Raw genomic sequence first — 19415 nt, forward strand, 5'->3', positions numbered from 1 at the left:
GGAAGCCTGGCTATGTATTTCAAAAAATGCATGTGAACTCTTCATGTAGCAGTTTCTTCATGTTCAAGAGCTGTAGAATTTTTAACCATAAATCTATATGTTTTGTACATGTAAGCATATTCCCCTCTGTACTGCAGGCTTCTTTGAGAAAAATATTGTGACATTTTGCTTAAGATAATCAGCTTTTTTATTTAATTGGTAATGTTTTAATAATTTAATGACATATCTAGAAATTGGGTAAGATATTGCTTGCTAGAAATTCAGATTATTTCTGTTCCAGAATGTTAATGTGCAGATTTTATAGTCATGGCAAAAACCCCATTGTTTACATAATTGGGTGTTGATTTTAAAAGGTGTGGTAAATACTTCAATTTCAAGAAATTATTCATTATCTTAATTTATTCTTAATTATTCTTAATTGCTCAGGAAAAAGTACCATTATTTTCAGGCATTATGTCTATTTTAAATATAATCCTGTTGTAGGTCATTTCAGGAACTCAGAACTTATTTAATTTATGGATTATGAGTATGTTCAAATCTCACAAATGCCATGTGTTGTAGGTACATTTTAAAAAAGTTGTCTTATTTTACTTCTAGCTTTGTACCTTTTCTTTTGCAGGCAGTGTATATTGCACCCTTAAAAGCACTCGTCCGTGAGAGGATTGAGGACTGGAAAGTTAGGATTGAAGAAAAGCTTGGTAAAAAGTATGTTTATATGTTTATGCTTACCTAATCAGAGAAATGAGAAACAAAAGAGCAGCTCATCAAGTATGAGTAAAATCTCAAAATGCTTATGAGTAGTTCAAAAGGGGTTCTTCAAATTTCTAGTACTTGAATAGTTCTATCAATAGTCACTGATAGATCAAAACTGAGATCAAAAGTGATAGATCAAAAGTGATAGATCAAAATCAAAACTAAGAAAGGGATACACTTTGATGCCCAGCTATTTTCATTCTCCTTCCCTGTCAGTATAAAAAATACAAAGCTCAGATTTCACTCCACAATATCCTTGGAAATTGAAAATGTGAGTCAAACTAAGCTGTCCTTATAAACCTCAGCTGTAAGGAACATACATGAACTTGCATGAACTGTATAATAGTAGTCACACTGTGTCCTTCATATATAAATTAATATAATTTTATTCCTTGCTAACAATGTCTTGCTGATCTTCCCAGATGTTGGAGTTCAGCCATTACTTTGTGATCTATAAGGTATATCAGTCATATTGATGCTTTCCAAAATTATAGTGTCCCGAATTAAAATTTTTATGCATAGGATGCATTACTTAGGGCATTCACCTTCTCCAAATATAGTCTTTTTCCTAAGTTAAGCTCAATGCACACCACAAGAGAAAGAGATGCTGCTCTGTATCCATGAAATTATCAGTAATATTCCTGTTGTTATCACAGAAATGAGATAAAATATTTTATGGTACTATTTCTTTTTTTGAAATTTACAATTACTTGTGACTCTAATCTTTAACAGAATATACACATTACTTTGAGGAATTTTTGTTTGACGTTCAGCTGGATTTAGAATGTGTCATTTGAATGTCTAAAACCCATTATAATGGATCCATCTAAAATGATGAGTTATTGCAAATGCTGCAAACAATTGGAAAAAATCTGCTAATCTTCTTCAAAAAGTAATCTCTGCACCAGTCCTAATGGACCTTCACCAACAAATGCAATACACACTGCAGTTTAGCCTCATTATTCAAACCAGAGGTCTATGCAGAACAGCAGGCAGCAACTTGGTAGCCTCCATGAAAGTTTTCATCCTGTCTGTGACAGGATGTTATGGTTCACATTACATCATACTAGTATTATGTTATCTTCATTTTGAAGAACTAACTGTTGGTTGGGACTCATATTCTTCCTTTTCTTTTTATATGGTTTTGCTAAGGAATGGTGTTTGATATTTGTATGGTATTTACTAGGAAAACAAAGAGACTGGTTTATTTACTTAAAACAATTTTGGAAATTCGGTTAAATGTATTTGACAAGGTGGAACATTACTTTTCTTAATTTTGTTTCTTTCCTCTTTTAAGAATTTAAGTGAAATATTTTAACATCAAGATGTTTTAAATGTTTGTAAAGCCAAGCCACTGTCCTTCTTGATTACAGGGTTGTAGAATTGACAGGAGATGTAACTCCTGATATGAGAGCTATTGCCCAAGCTGACCTGATTGTTACTACCCCAGAGAAGTGGGATGGCATCAGCAGAAGCTGGCAGAACAGAAGCTATGTTCAGAAAGTTGCCATTCTCATCATTGATGAGATCCATCTTCTAGGTGAGCATGTTTCACTGCTTTTGATCAGAATCATTGCTGAAATTGAAGAAGTGTGCTGGTACTTATGATGTGAATATACTTCTTGACATCTGAACCTTTCCTTTTCCTCTGTTTTTCCATTTACTTTTCATTTACTAGGGGATGAGAGAGGCCCAGTATTGGAGGTCATTGTGTCTCGAACAAACTTTATCTCATCTCACACTGAGAAGCCAGTAAGAGTGGTTGGTTTATCCACTGCTTTAGCAAATGCCAGAGACCTTGCTGACTGGCTAAACATTAATCAGGTATGAAAAAGGTTTTCGAAAATGGATATGCATTTGTCATGCAGAAAAACAAAATAACAATTGGTGAGATAATTGAAGGCTAAACTTGAAAAAAAATCTTCTCTTGTAGATGGGTCTGTTCAACTTCCGACCATCGGTGCGCCCAGTTCCTCTGGAGGTGCACATCCAGGGCTTCCCTGGCCAGCATTACTGTCCTCGCATGGCCAGCATGAACAAACCTGCTTTTCAGGGTAAGCAACAAGCTCCTAGACCTTTTCCTTCTTTCTCTAAAAGGAAAAGGGACTTTACACAGTCCATTTGTAGCACATTTGCAACATGTGTTACTGTATGTACTCTTGGCGTGTATTGGGAGAATCTGCTCTGCTAATGGCCCAAAGCTATTTGTCTGAAACATAAAGTGTGCTGCAAATGCAATATGTAACAGAGGAATGTAATGTATTTAGAACAGAAGAATAAAATTAGTGTTAGTGAAGGGGAAATAAAATGTGTTTTCTCTTAGTGTTTGACACCAGAAAGAAATATTCATGTAAAAATATTGGAAATTTAGAAAGCAATAAACCCATTCATATTATTAATCTGCTGAGGTATTTTCATATGGACCACTGCATGTTAGCATTAAAAAAATTGTGAACAGAAGTTGCAAGTCAGGCTAACCTCCTATAATTCTAGTTTCAAAGCAATAACCATAAAATTCAAAATTTGTAGTGCATCCAGATATGCTTCTGTTTCCAATTTTTTATTCTTAACCAAGCTGGCAAGCAGTATAGATTTAAGAAAAGCTCTCTTGTATTTTATTTGAACATGTTTTGTTTTGGTTACATAAGGAATATTTATTATATCAATTAAAAATAACCTCCAATATAAATTTTGTGGTGTGAACTGCTGTTGACTGTGAAGTGACATTTGTGAGGGGACTTTTTAGCTGCTTTAATTAGCCTTATGACAGAAGCAAAGTATTGATTGTGGACTAGAGACCAATCTTGACAGCTCAGATTATTTACACCTCCACAAGAGCATTGTACAAAAACACTAATGAACAATAAATCTGTCTTGGGCTGTTCTGCCACACCTGTTCCTGAAGCAACAAAAATCCATTAGATGTTAGGCTTTTAAAATATTTAGATATATTGGCATATATAGTTGTAAGATATAAATACACATGACTTATCCTACTTCTATAATTTCACAACTGCATTGCATGTGTATATGCAGGGGCACATGCTGGGCAGTGTTCATGAACTGAGGAATAATATGTGCTGGTGGGCAGTATGAAATAGTCTTCAGAAATTAACAACGCATAAATTTAATTGCTTGAATGAGAATTACATGAGAAGACACACAAACTGATTTATAAGTGGTGTAGAGAGAGTATTTGAAATTCCAGGTACACCTGTTTATACTTCTAGTGCTTGTTGATGTTAGAAAATATGTATAAATATCATTTATCGTGTCCTCTGTTCCCGACTTGTTTGACATGATACAGTCAAGGTTATTTTAGCATTTTCATGGCAATACTTACTCCTGAGACTATAAAAATTTCACTGCAACCTGAAACTTTTCAAAGATGGGCTGAGCTATTTAAAAAAGTCCTAAAACCTAATTGGTTTAAAGATATCATAATTGGTTTAAATATATCAGACTAGTTAGTTGGCACAGAAACAAAGATCTCTCGTACTGTGATGCCCACTTTCACAGTAGCTATTGAAAAGTCACTTTCCACTTTTTTTACCTTTTCTGATATTGGTAGATTGAAATGATCCTCTGTAGGCTGACATGAGTTTATGCAGTTTCAGGTCTGGGTCAGGTAGAAAGCAAATTTTAGATCTTCATGACACTGAGTCTGAGACAACATACCCCAACAGTGTAGAAAAAAACATTAACATATGTAATAGGCTGAGATAGAGAAATTCACAAGCTTGAAGTCTAGAAAGCTGTTCAGGTTTTGTGGTGTTTTGTTGGTTATTTTTTTCATAACTGGTTCTCTGAATTAGCCTACAGTGTTCAATGAAGTAGCTGAAGGGAAATTGAGACTCAGCTAAGTGTAGTTTTATGGCCTTTGGTTCCGAGGTGGTGTATTCTCACCTCAGTTGTATCCATCCAGCAGGATAGAGGCTCAGTAGACATACCTCCGTGTCATCTGCAGGGAAGTCTTATCAGCTGTCATGGGATTGAAAAGAGAAACTCTCATTTTTGTCATTAAAGGGTCTAATTCTCAAATTCTGTTCTGCTCAACAGCAATTCGGAGTCATTCTCCAGCCAAGCCTGTTCTTATTTTTGTGTCATCCAGACGTCAGACAAGGCTTACTGCCTTAGATCTCATAGCTTTCCTGGCCACAGAGGATGATCCCAAACAATGGCTGAAGATGGATGAAAGAGAGGTAGGATCATTTTACCTTCCTCATTTGTGCTTTGCTTCTATCTTATTGATGTTTGTTTGAAAATAAATTCATATGAAACAAAAGAGTCGTTTGAGGGTAGATCTTGAAAGAGTTGTGCATATGCTAAATTTCCCTACGTATTAAAAGTAGTGACAGCATTAAGGCCAGAGAAGAGTCTGTGCAAGAGCTGAACTTCAGAGCACAAACTCTTTTATCTTTGTTTTTTCCTGCGTATCTTATTAATGCTAGTTCCATGGTCCCAGACAACATATATCACATGGTGCAAGTCTTTGATACCAAGATAAGACAAAGACTAAAAGAAAGAGGGCTAGTGCTCTCTAAAGTTTACAGCTGGACATCTGTGACTTATAGATGTTAAGCTGAAATCTAAACCAAATCTCTTTCAGTGTTCTAAGAGAAAAATCATCCTTCTCGTAAGATGCATTATGTATATGTATTTGCATATATATCTGTGTGAATATATGTACCTATGTACATACATGCATCCATCTATATTCCTAGATAGACTGATATACTGCAGAACCAATCATTTAGCAATGGTTGAGTTTTGCATATCAATGAAATAAATCAATGGTATAAAAAAAGTAAAGAAAGCTTCTGCCTATATCTTTGTTTTAAAAATACAAAGATTGCAAAGTCAAACACTTAGATGCTAAGCTAAACACTTAGATGTTAAACAGTGCTAGTGGAAAGGCTTATTTTTTATTCTTTTTCAAGCAATATAATCTTTAATTACATTTTCTTCTTTTTTTTTAATCTTCTTTGTTTACTGCAAAACGTGAATGACGGCTAAATAATAAACAACCTTTCAATATTCTCTTTTATCTGTATTCTTCAAACTGTATACCAGATTATATTTAATTCACTCAGTTCAGCACCTGCTCTGAATGCAGTATTATTTATCTTACTCTGCATTAATGGTCCTGATTGTAGTATATCATTGCTGCAAAACAGGTTTTTCTGGTCTATATTCAGATTTTCTAGATTTTGAAGACTAGCTTTTTCTAATTATTTCAGAACTCCTACTAGGAATTTCTGTGATAATTTAGGGTCAAAACACAGCAAAATGCAGGAATCATAAATATAAAATCCAAGTTGAATACGGTATGAATATTTATATATCATATAAATATAAATATATCATATAAATATATCATTTATATATAATGTTCTACAATTATAAATATTATATAACAAAAAGTATAGGTTTCTAGATAATATAATTTGCGTTTGTTTGCTCTTTGCTAAAAAATAAAATGGGATTTCCCAAAGGTAAAGCATAACATCTCTGTCCTTTCTGTTTTGGGTGGATTTTAAAATAGAAAATGGCTGTCTTGGCTGATAAACCACTATTACTAAAGCATATCTCAACTTGATGGTGCTTTTCTATCTATATAACCTCTATTTAATGTTTTCTTTTACCTAATAGAAACATTTCATATCCAAGTTATTATCACTTGGTAGAGTACTCTAGTACCTTATGCTGGTTTACTGCAGTAATCTCACCTGCAATTAGACTATGCACTGGGAGCTTGCCCTAAATGACTTGCATTAATATGAATAGTTTCCCCATGTCCTGGGAGCCACTGCTGTTCTGAAAAGAACTGTAACTGGAGCTTCTTCACTTGCTGGAAAAGGGTTTTCTATTAGGAATCTTTGAATTTCATGTTTCAGAATAAGCCTCTGAAGGTTTTGAAATAGGAGCCAACAAGGACAAGCAGACTTTGCATTTATTAGTTTAATAACATTTGCATATGATTTGTATTCAAATTAATAAGCTGAATATTTGGAGCATGAGATACCTACCAAGTTACTCAGTTCTGATTACGTAAACGTAAAAGACTGAGGATTAAGTTCTAAGTTGTAATATCTTACCACTATTATGCAGAACACAATTCTGTTTGAAGTACCCACAATTTCAAGTGGACATTTCTTTGAGCAATTATGGGACTAGTTTGTAGTTTTGTGTTTTAAATGAGCATGATTAGCCTGAGTTTCATTTGACATTGAAGCAAAGGACAAAGCTCTAGTAGTGCTACATACGTAGTATATATCCTACCCAATTCTTTGATAATAATCTAATAGTAATAAAACTAATCATAATTTAGGGGGGGTTTAATTTAAAAAATTTAATCTCAAGTAATATTAAAGTCAGAATTAGATGTGAAATAGACAAAATTCTCTCCAGACCACTATAAAATTTTTAAGTTTGAAAAGTAGAACTAGCAAATACTTTATAGCAGGCATTCCATGTCTTAAACCCTTTTCCAAAATTTCAAGTGTTTCTCAATTCCATATGGGATTAAAATGGACCAGTCAGAAGAATTAAATTTTTTTGCCTTTTAAACAACTTTTTTTTTTCCCTGTCATTTTTTCACATTTGGGTTTGTTTTTTTTTTTGCCAACCACTATTCCTTTAGGGGGACTTACAGACAAATTACTTTATTTTAAAACTATTTGTAATTCTTAACTGTGAAGTATTTTGAGATATAAGAGATTTTTCATGGGTGTATACAAAGTTAGCAAGCTGTACAGCAGACCATGGCATTTTTCTTCAGTCAGCCTTATTTGTATAATATTAATTTTGGCTAACATAAGATTCCTTTGAGAACTCATTAGTAAATTTTGTTTAAGGGTGTAATTGGGTTTGCTACATGATGGCTAAAAGTTTGTCTGTTTATGTTAGCTTCCCAGTACATTTCTTAAGGCTTCTTGAAATGTTCTAAAACAATGCCATCCACAATAGCTTCTAAAGGACTGATGTTGAGGTAGAGAGAGATTTTTACAGCCATTAAATACATTTTTTCCTTGTTCTTCTTTGTGATGGTATCAGAGAGATTCAGGCCTTGTAGGGAAGAGAGTGGAATACAGCAGAGACCAGTACTGGTTCTTTGTTAATGTGTTGCTGCCAATACTAGATCTTTGTTTGTCAGCTGTGCCATTATGTTAGCTTCACTCATCTTCTCTGTAGAGATTCTCTCTGTGGTGGTAAACCAGGCTCTTGTTTGAAGCTTGTGATGAATGATTCTGTTCACAAACTTCCAGGCTGCTTTTCACAGTACTCTCAGATAACAGGCAATTCCACTTCCATTTTTGCCACCCAGCTCCAAATATCAAATTCAGGCAGCATATGAATCAGTTATATTTCAAATGACATGAACTTGCATGAACCTTCTGGAAAACATATTTGTATGTAGAAGTGACATACAGAAACAACCCTTCAACTGTTGCCACCAAAGTAGATAACAGCATGCCTGGATCATGGAGAAATCAAGCAAGATGTTCTTTCCCTCACAGGAGTCATTATCTAACAGGTGCAGCTGAATTATAGTCGAGAAGGAATTTTGTTATACAGGCGTCTACTGAAAAATATACATCTTATAGGCAGCTTCATTAGGTTTTGGGAATCGTTCTTCCTGGACATTTTCCTTGAATTTCATGTCTGATGTGCAGGTTTTGGCTCATGCCCATTACAGTATTCAGAAAGCTGAAAGGTATTCAGAAAGCTGAGACAGAGATCAATCTTCATAAAATAGTCCAGTACTTAATGAAAATTGTAGTTTCTAATACTGCCAAGTTTTGCAGTTCTGCTGGACCTGTTGCTGCACTAAAATAGTTGAATTTGTTTCATAGATCCTATCCAACTAAGTTTCAGGCTCTGTGCATGCTTTTTTGTGAAGAAATGGCCACTCAAAGACCTGATGCATTACATATACTTTAGTCTGACCAAGGAAGCCTCCAATGATGTTCAAAATACCCTACGTACCAGGATTTGTAGCTGATGCTTTAAAGCTCATCCCTACATTTTCCAGCTGCACATGCAGACATTCTTCAGGATTTAAGCAACACTGCTACAGGTCATCCAGAGTATGAGTAGGCAGTCTCAAGGAAAAAAATAATAGTTTAGAGCCTTCGAGATGTTTTTTAATTTTTCTGTTAGTTGCATTGTCCATATGCATTCCAAAATTTCTCTCTCTTACAATGTGCCCCAAGACTGAGTTTATTTTTCAACAAAGACTGAAGAAGCAGCAGCTTCCCCTGGTCATGCTTTTGAGGCACAGGTGCATCATGATAGAAATGAGAATGGGCAGTGCATCTCAAAGAGGAGACTGCATCTATAAATAGAGTGATTCTTCATTTCTTGTTCGTGTTCTTTGATGCCAGCATGCCCATGGAAAAAGAAAATATTATGCTTACCCTGTTTTTTTTTTTTTTTTGTATAATCATTAGAGGATTTTTAATTATACACTTACTGGCTAAAATTCTAATTTGGACTTGTCAGCCAGGACTGTCATGTTCGAGCTTGCGAGCCATTACTTATCTTGTTAAAAGGGACAATAGCTCAGATTATCATTCTGGAAAAGACAGTGCCACCAGTTTCTGATGGTCAGCTTGGGTAAGATCAGTTATACTGTTCTACATTAGGAGCTGACTAAAGAGGAGCAAGTCCTTCTCTGTCAGAAATTGCATCTACATCTGTGGTGGCAGAAAATGTTGCAATCTTTTTACAACATAATTTATTAGAATCAAGTTTTCAGTTTATTTATTTTTCTCTAGTGTTTTTACAGCCTTTTGTTTTTAACCTAAAACAAAAGTACAAAAGTAGTATTTATGGTTTATTGTTTGAAGTTAGAATGCAGTTCTCACCAGCAGACAAGCAGGGTGTTTTCTTATTTGTTTGGTGGAGTTTCTTTAAAAATTTATTCCTTGTCCAGATACTTGGATTTCTTTTTCTTTAATATTTACAGTGCAAGGAGGGAGAAGAAATGTACCAGTGTACATAGCTTTAACTTTACCCACAATGGTTTTTGCATTCTGCTTTGTGCATCATTTGGCCATCTGCATCTTGTTAAGACTGCTCTTTACGAAACCTCTAGAAATAACTAATATCCTTTAGCACAGAGATACCTGCAGTAATATTCAATAGCATCCATACCAGGCAATAGTTTGCTTCCATAGAATTCAAGGGCCCTTGAATGAAGGACATTCATTGACTCTGGAAGAATGAATCAGGCCCATCCTGATTTTGCCATTTTAGACATGTGAGTGTATAAACATGTGTGCAATAATTATGGATTAGTACATGTGTGTTTGTACACTGTGTGGAAATACACATAGCTGTATGCATGAAAGGGAATTAAATTTTACCAATAGTCAGTTTGCATTGTTAATAAAAACAAACAAAGAAAAAACCCAAAACCAACAAAAAAAATCCTAAAAATTATTGGAAAGACAAAAGATGGCTTTTCCTTCCCTAACCTTTAAATCAAGCAACCTATTATCTCCATGTTAATGTTTTGAGGTAATGTTGTGCTATAAAACAGAAATAGCAGAATCTGGTCTGTGTCATGAACAGGCATATTGCTGTCATTTAAATGTGTCTTTTAGTGTTAAATGTTTCATTATATTATTATTCTTTAATGTATTATTATATATTATTAAATATGATTTAATAATATATCTCAACTGTTTAAAACACATTTTAAAATGTTCCTTGAATAATATTATTTCAGTTGTTTTAGGCAGCTTGTTCTGTGTGGGATAGCTCTGAAGTATAAGCCAATTCTTCATCAAGAATAATTTTTTAAGATTATTTTTTTTTCCTGCCTTTAAAGATCAGGAGGGTACCCAAGAATGATTTCTAAGTGTTTCAGTCATTATAGAAGTTCAACTTCCTTCTACAAGATGTTGGTTTTATGACACAAAAGTGTGTCATAAAAATTAACATTTAGTTATAACAAGGAGATGTTTTTATTTCACTTAACATCTGTAGCAGATGTGAAATATGTAATTATTTTTGTAAAAGACTTCATAACTTTCACGATTCTTTTGTTTGGCAGATCTTTCTTCTATTGGGCATTTTAGACAATTGATAAGCATTATTCAGTGGCATATGGTCTGAGTCTGACGTGCTTTGAAAAGAGTAGAGAGTAGTAATAATGAGGATTCTGTGAAAATGGGAAAACCAGCACAACAGATATGCTTTGAGAAAGTATGGGGTTTTAGCATCTTGAAACAATATATCACACTCAAAGGGACAGAATTGGGCTGCACAATCTGTTAGCTCATTCTTGTCCAATCTGGTCTCCTCCTTTCTTTTGGAGCCAGCATTGTCATCAACTTGCTGAATTATACTCTGACTGGAATGTATTTCAGGCACAGGGTAATGTATCTGCTTAAATGGAATCCTATCTTTCTACAAAAGCTTTTTAAGTATAATAAATTTAAAATAAAAAAAAAAAAAGTTCTATTAGCTTAAAGTAAATGGTTCAACAGTTTACATATGTGCAGGAACAAAGAAAATTACTACTTAGTAGTTTGACAAAAATCTGGTTTGTTTAGGAATGAGAATAGAAAATGTAGAAATAAAGTTTATTTTTTAGAATAAATATTTTGCAGTGCTACCAGGTTCCCAAATTGGTTTTCAGGAGATATTTTTCTTTGTCCATCAAAAAAAAAAAGCTATGAAGTATAGCCAAACCTTTCAGCCTGCGCCTGATCCTGCTTGTGTATGAATCCAGGGAAAAATCTCTTCCTGGCATTAAGTTCCCTGCACTGGTGTTGTACAGGTTTTTTTTTAATGCCAATACAATGTGTATTTCCTTATATTATTTTAATATATTTTTTTCTGTTCTTAAGATCACATAGATTTCATTTATCCTTCTGTGAGTAAAACTACATGACAGTTGTTTTCAGAAAGATAAACAGTAATTGAGTCATAACAATTCAGAAATGTTAGATTTGTTTTATAGTCACAGTGCTGTGTCTGTTTCTAGTTAATGAACCTATTAATTGTGCCATTATTTCTTAATAGAAAGTTATAATATTCTTACACTACACTGACATAAGGGAGTTACATTTTTAAATAAATTGTCATGAGAATTTTAAGCCTCGGATTGTGCCTGTGGGTAGAACAGTTATGTTTATTACAGTGATTTATATGAAAGTAAGGGGTCAACTAAAAATGACTAGGATTCCCTGCTGCTAAAATGACAGGATAGCAGTACATGTGCCAGTGCTCCTGCTAAGGGTTCTTTAGTTTTCCTGTGGTAAATTACACTGCTTTGCAGGTATGACTAACAGCACCACAGGCCGCTGCTGTAATACGAGTCAGAGGGGAAAAAAATAACCAACACTGATTGTAAAAGCAAGAACATCTTTGAATAAATTCCCAGCAGTGTGAATTTAGGATGTTTTGTGCTGGCAACTCTATGGCAGAAAGGTTTAGCTCAGGTTGTGTACTGGAAATAGCTGCCAGTGTAAAACCATGTGTGCTGAAGGGAGCAGTCTAATCACTATAGACTGATCCCAATCAGCAACTTGATCCCTGTACTGTTCTAGAGGAAAAGGTGGTTTTGATTCATTATTTTCCCAATATCATGTTCTTTTAATGTGAATAATGAAATTATTCTCTTTGGAATTTGCTTGTTCCCTTATGTTAAAGACATGACTATCATAAGGTGCTGATTCTTGTTGGGGAGAAGAAAAATCAATTCAGCAATGTAGTATCTTTTGTCAATTCTTAAATGCAGAAACTGACTAAACTCTAAGTACATTTTTTTGTTTTTCACATATTTACCAATTTTGTTTTCTACTTTTTTCACCCTAAGCTCCTGTTCAATAAATACATATAGTTATCATTTCTTAAAGTGTGTACATAAGCATAAGGAGTCTATGTGGTATTAGTACCAATTAATAAACCTGTAGTTAAAAAATCATTAATAAGTTTAATAATATTTTTAGTATTGTACGTTGATGGTCAAAATTGTAGAGAAAACATTATATGTGTTCCCCTTTTATCCAGATATTTTTTCGTTTTAGAAGAACAACTCTTTAAGATAGGTCATAATTCATGTTGTCTACACTGAAGTCACATGTCCACATGTTGACTAGAGAAATCAAAGGTTTGCTTGATTGTATCTAGATAGATAAACTTTATCCTTTAACATATCCTCCTTTCATTCATCTCTTTACTCTCTTTGACTTATCTACCCCTCTTCTTGCTTCCCTTTCTTAAATGGACTTATTCTCAATTTATTGAGTTTCTTTCTTTCTGCTCCCTTCCTTTTCAGTGTTTTATAGACCCTTTCACTCTTGTAAGCAGCCTTTTCTTTTGTATGTGCTAGATCAGTTTACACAACAAACCTTCCATGTCTTACAGTACAGGAAACACTCAGGAACATCCAGGCAACTGCATTGTGAGGGGGGAAAAAAGTTTAGGAGCTTCCATTGACAGATGAAATTGATCTGTCAAAAGTTGAACAATTTCTTTTTTAATTAGTTTCCCTGTTATTGCCATCGGTTGTGGTTCTGTTAGTCAAGATTACTTCAACAAATAGACTTTTTAAATGCTTTGCAATTTACTCTTCCTGACAAAATTGATTGATTTACAGAATCTATATTGTTTGTTTGTTTGTTTTAAAATCCTCAGTATGGTCTGTTATATTCTCTAGATTTTTTTGTACCTTTTAAGGATTCTTTTTATAATAGTAGCAACATGTTACTTGAGTTTAGAGATGTGAATCATTTTATTCACATTAAGGTGTCAGAATTATAAAACACAGGAAATATTTAGAGAGGTTACAATCTTGAACATCAGAAGTGAAACACCTCAGTCCTACGTAGAAATTAAGGTATCACTGCAGTCATGTGATGCTATCATATCTCAGTCCTTTGGAGAACTCAGTCTGAGATGAGGCTGAACACTGTGTCCAAATTATTCAGTTACCCTAATTTGTTCTGCACTGCTGTTTTTTCTCTAACCTTGGCTATACCTCCTATGACCATGAATGATTCTGCCCCAAGTATGCAATATCATCATGCCACTGCTGGTGGCACCAGGAAACCACTAATAAGAGCCTAAATTTTTAAGTTCCTGGCTATAATTATATTAAAATCACATAAAATAATAAATGGCCTCAGAAATAAAATAATACAAATAATTTTGAAGGGCAGAATTACTCAACAAGACAGTTTTGTTCATTATTACTAAGAGGCTTTTCACGGAGGTCATATACAAAAATAAATAAGCTTATTATCAAATTTATGACTGGAAAATGTAGGCAAGAAAGTAAAAAACGATTCCAAGAGTCATTGACATCAGATTTTTAATAGTTAGTAATAATAATAAAAATAGCTTTTTATCTGGACTTCTCAAAGTTTTAAAAGAGCACACTTAATAGATGTTGGATTTCACTACAGACTTCGAGTCTGTAAACTGCAAACTCACACTCAAAAAAAAATTTTCAAATTAATTTGCATTTCAGCATGTGAGAAGGAAGCTTTCTTGATGAGTAATAATTGCAAAATTATCAAACTGAGGAATAGTCTATCTGTTCAAAGGCATTAGAGAGAGCCAAATTTATTTTTCCTGACTGTTACTATGTTACTGGTTGCAGGGATTTGCTACGTTTTTATACCAGTCCTAACCCCTTTGATACGAGGGATTGCATTAAACAAACACAGAACAGAACGCACAGTATTTGTCAGACCTGTCAAGATATTTTCAGCATTTTCATTTCCTTGTCTGTGTTACTTAGCATGTCAATAAAGTCATGTGCATTTTGTATTCCACCCCCATTGTTAATATAGTATTTTTTTAGACAAAACCAGTCTTTTCAGAGACTGAAGAAGGCTCTGATTTCCTGCTTGTATAAACAGCCTAAAGCAAATTACCATTGCTACAAAACCAAAAAAAAATCAAGATAAGGAACCTAAAAGTTTAAAATTTCTTAGTAATCTGTTCTAAAGCCTGCAATTATTCTTTCTGTTGCAGATGAATGACATTATAGTCACAGTTAGAGATTCAAATCTGAAGCTGACACTTGCTTTTGGAATAGGCATGCACCATGCGGGTCTACATGAAAGGGACAGGAAAACTGTGGAAGAATTGTTTGTGAACTGCAAAATCCAGGTACACATGTTCTTTTTGAATCCTGCTGTAATGAGTTTTACATGGAATTTTAAAAGTTGGCTTTTTGTTACATATACCTCATTAATCTTTCTTTTTGTCTTAGGTTCTTATTGCCACAAGCACATTAGCTTGGGGTGTAAATTTTCCAGCTCATTTAGTAATTGTTAAAGGAACAGAATACTACGATGGAAAAACAAGGCGTTACGTGGATTATCCCATTACAGGTACTCACATAAATTATGGAAATGTTCAAATCCTGAAATATATTTCAAGCGTATGCAAATGACCTGAATTATTTAGTAATTGCATGTGGATAAAGACTAGGAGAGATGAGGTAATGGTTTTTTCTTTGTTTAATGCAAGTTGTCAGAGAACTCTTAAGATTTTATGCAATAATGAAAGTATTTCTGTTTCACAAATCTTTTTTTCATTCTAAACTCCTTTAATGTGTATCACCCAAAATAGACATTAAACAATTAAAGGGGCAATATAAAGCCTAGTCTCTATATCTAGTTAACTAGGTAATTGTATAAAAGAAACTTTTCAAGAGTGGAGGTTTTTTTTTAATTTCTTAAACCTTTTCTAAATAGAAAGAAATCTTTTAACAGTAAACTTAGCCATGGTTCGAAATGCAACAGTTGAATCACACATGTATGAGAAAATAAAACGTATACATAGTCACTTGGTACTAAACAAAAGAACTTAAATTGCCTGGTATCTTCAGTGATAGAAAGGATACTTCAGAAATAAGCAGCTAAATTAAATATTTTAATTTCTGGCTTGATACAGACTTTCATTGCTTTCTGGCTCTGGTAAACTCCAGTTTTCATAAACTGTTCTGCAGTGTTTTCAACAAGCTGAAGAAAGTGACCCATGGAAGAACTTTTTTCAGAGTTCAGACAGGGAGAATATTTGTCTGGATGGTACTAAGCTTGAAGAATGAGGACAAGCTAAATTTATTCCAGGTTTCCTGTTCTGTTTTCCCTTTCTCTTTTCTGAAGAGAAGTTTATTGAATGTTCCTATGCTACGCTAGCGATGTGCACACCTAAAGACAATCTAAATGGTATTTGTTAGGTAAATACAGAGCTTGCATCTTTTTAGCCATGCACTGTCTTTTCATCAAGAGAAGCTTAGTAACATGAAAAAAAAGCTCAAACTGAAAATGCTACAGGGGTTACTTCTTCAAATAACCCATGATAGAGCTTAATTTAGTGGTTAGTGCTCTGCAGGAAACTTGGGATCAGTTTCCAGACCAACTCTCTTTTTCAAAGATTCTGGTCTGACCTGGGATCTTAGCCATGCACACTTGTATTTTGTGACAGACTTTGGCTGATGTAAACTTAGTGAAAGCAGTCTCTGCAGCGAAGTCGTATCGCGCTCGTGCCGACTGGGAGAGCTGTGATGATCATTTATTACTGAATGGGGAAAAGTGGCGAGGCGAGGAATCAACGGAAGTTTTAAAATTTATGTTGAATCCATGGCACCGTCAGAAATCAGTAACAGAGAAAATAATATATTTAAAAGAAATCAGAGACTCAATAAACAGTGCAGACTTACTATGCTGTCAGAGGAATCTGCTGTACAAGCTCACACAAAGGCTTCAGGGAATGCTAATGCTTTCACTCTTTATTGCCATTTTTAATTCAGGTAACTTCAACACTGGGTGTTGTTCAATTCCTGAATTTTCAGTAAGATGTGGGGCAGGGGAGGGGGTCGATGGAATACCACCATCTGTGATGGAAGCATTCAGATTTTGTTGTCTGCACTGCAACAGAAAATGCAGATTCCTTATGTTATGAAGAAACATGTGGTGTGGTTTTCCTAAAGCATTTTTATTTTTAACTTTCTAGAGAGTATTTATGCATCTGGAACTTCTGTGGGATAGGTAGTACTGTTTTGCTGCAGCAATAAAATGAAAATGTAATTAATTTCTTAATTTCTTTCTGAAATACTTCCAAAAGTTTCACAATACAATCTTTAATGCTGCCCTCAAGTTATGCCTTCAATGTTCCATCATGGTATTACTTGGCTTCTCCCTACTAAAGTTACCTTTCTGTGTCAGGAATGCATTTGGCTCCAAGAAAACAGCTGAGGGCAGAATGAAACACTCTGGAGTGTTCAGCAATTTCAAAATAAGCAAGAACGCTTCTTTGAGTGAAGTCAGAGGTTTTGGGGAGGACTTTTTCTCAGTTAACAGTCATTTATTTAGTCATCCAGTTGGATCATATTTAATATTTCAGGAGTTTAGTCCAGTGGTTGAAAGCAGCCAAGCAACATATAGTCAGTAAAGAAAATATTGAGTTTGGGTAATTACATAGTGGATATTGGCAAAAATAATTTCCTAATGCTTTTTTGTAAGTCCATTTCCTATATGGTATTATGCACAATTTAATTTACCACACAGAATAGCAAGAAGTTGTTTCATCACCTTCCTGTGCACATACCTATTCAGAAGCAGCAGATTTAAACTAGTTTCATTTTACATCTTAACATCACTCCTAAGCTAACAAAAATGAACTGATAAAAAACATTGCTTTCTATACACAAGTCAGTACACAAGTGAAAATGTGTTACTAAAATCTCACAATTGGGCTGTCTGTTTCTCCTGTTATGGTCAGTTGATGTATCCCATTCTTTACTTTCTGGATTTTCCTTCCTCAACAGAGCTTTGGGCCAAAAGATTACTTATTCTTAACTCGAATAAATAATTTCAAAATGCCAGGTTTTGCAAGCCACATACTGGGCAGGTATGATAGAGCTCATATGGAATACACAAAACAATAAAACTTGTAAAATAAAGATGTAAAACTTATTATTGCTTTCCATTGCTTCTTCTAAGTTAAATAGGAGTTGCAGGTGCCAGAAGGATTCAGAGCCTTGGTGAATGAGACACAAAACAACCTATGCACTTCTCAAATGAAGAGAAGACAAACAAATAGATGATAAGCATGGTTATCCTTGGGGGCAGGTAGCAAGTTGAGCATGTTTTGCATAAGCTAGTATTTTTAGTGTTTCTAGAAGTCATTAATTAGGTTGAGTGTCTGAACCAGCTTTTAAATTTGTGTATTATGATGTGATGTAGGGACAACATACAATATGAAGCCATCTCTACTCCAGTGCTAATAACTAATATAACTTTTTAAAGTGGTAAATGTCATAGTGGTCAGTAATTAGAAATTGCCTATACCATTTTATCTCTAGAGTACTCAAAACCTAGGAAATTGTATCTAGCAGAAAAGCCTACATGAGGAACTTGTGTAAGTGTGAAGTCAAGTATTTAAAAATTAGGAAATTATAGACAATTATCATTATAGCCTTCATGAGTTCTCTTACTCATCATCTTTATTTAGATGTGAAAAAATGACGGATGGATGTGGAATGGAAGGAGAGTAAAGGCAATTAATATTAGATATAAGCCTAGATTCTATCACAATGGGTGGTATTTAAGTGTACAAGAAGATTGTTTCTGACAGAAAGATGTTCATCATAACTTTATCTGAGATGGAAAAAAACTTAGAAGTGTCAAATCCAATAGGGCATACAAGGCCAAAGTAATGCAAAAAACCTATATTGTACATTATACCGACATAAATACATTTATTTATACATCCAAACAAATATTTGGTTTATACATTATTGTCTCTCTGGCAGATGTGCTTCAGATGATGGGGCGTGCTGGCAGACCACAGTTCGATGACCAAGGAAAAGCTGTCATTCTAGTTCATGATATTAAGAAAGACTTCTACAAAAAATTCCTTTATGAACCTTTCCCAGTGGAATCAAGGTAAAGATAAAGTAATCAGAAAAGCTGATCAAACTATAAACAGTACTATAAATGAGGGATAGAGGAAATGGAAACAAAATCCCCTGTGTTGGATAAGTCCTAAATAGTGGGGTCAAGAGGAAGACTATTTAAAAAAATAAATTGCCCATCTTTATGTAGAAAAATCCTTTCTTCTTTGAGGCTTGAAGCACTGCTGAGCTCGTCAGTCCATTCCCAAATAATACCACAAGTGCCTCTCCATTTCTGGGTGTTGTCTCAGACATGTGAAAGCACAAGCTGTTCTTCAAGGGCAGTGTTTAGGACAACTATCCATGATCCTCAGAACCCTCTTTGAAATTCTGTGACAAGTTACTAATAGGAAAAAAAAAAACAAGGTGAGTTTCTAGCACTTTTTACCTAGAGTATTTGTGTCATTATAGATATCACATTCTTGAAAGTCTCAAACATTCAAAAAGTTCAAAGTTCAAGTTAACATGGTGTGAACTTTCTTATTAATACAGTTTTAACATATCTTTCCCTATAAAATTGCAAAATTTTTGTGAGAAGTGTAGAAACAGCACCTTTTTGTAGCCTCTTGGAACCCAGCTGATGCAAAGTTTGCTGTCCAACATAATGTAATTTGTGCCTTGATTTTGATATTTTTTATGTATTTAGTTCAATGAGAAGCCAAACTAGTTACATTGGTCTCCTGTAGAGGAATGTTTCATGGAGCAATGCTCAGACATCCAATAAAGCATGAGC

The 19415-nt window shown here is 34.3% G+C and overlaps 1 protein-coding gene across 2 annotated transcripts in view; it reads left to right on the forward strand.

The window, feature by feature from the left end:
- Positions 1-19415, forward strand: part of ASCC3 (activating signal cointegrator 1 complex subunit 3) — a 252134-nt gene that overhangs the window by 181041 nt on the left and 51678 nt on the right. For both annotated transcript variants that reach the window (XM_053972459.1, XM_053972460.1), the window contains 8 exons: positions 620-705; positions 2127-2293; positions 2432-2577; positions 2687-2807; positions 4813-4955; positions 14752-14889; positions 14993-15113; positions 18542-18674. In XM_053972459.1, coding sequence (XP_053828434.1) covers positions 620-705; positions 2127-2293; positions 2432-2577; positions 2687-2807; positions 4813-4955; positions 14752-14889; positions 14993-15113; positions 18542-18674 — 1055 coding nt within the window. The remainder of the gene's footprint in view (positions 1-619; positions 706-2126; positions 2294-2431; positions 2578-2686; positions 2808-4812; positions 4956-14751; positions 14890-14992; positions 15114-18541; positions 18675-19415) is intronic.

This window comes from Vidua macroura, chromosome 3 (assembly GCF_024509145.1).
Source record: "Vidua macroura isolate BioBank_ID:100142 chromosome 3, ASM2450914v1, whole genome shotgun sequence".
Taxonomy (NCBI): Eukaryota; Metazoa; Chordata; class Aves; order Passeriformes; family Viduidae; genus Vidua; species Vidua macroura.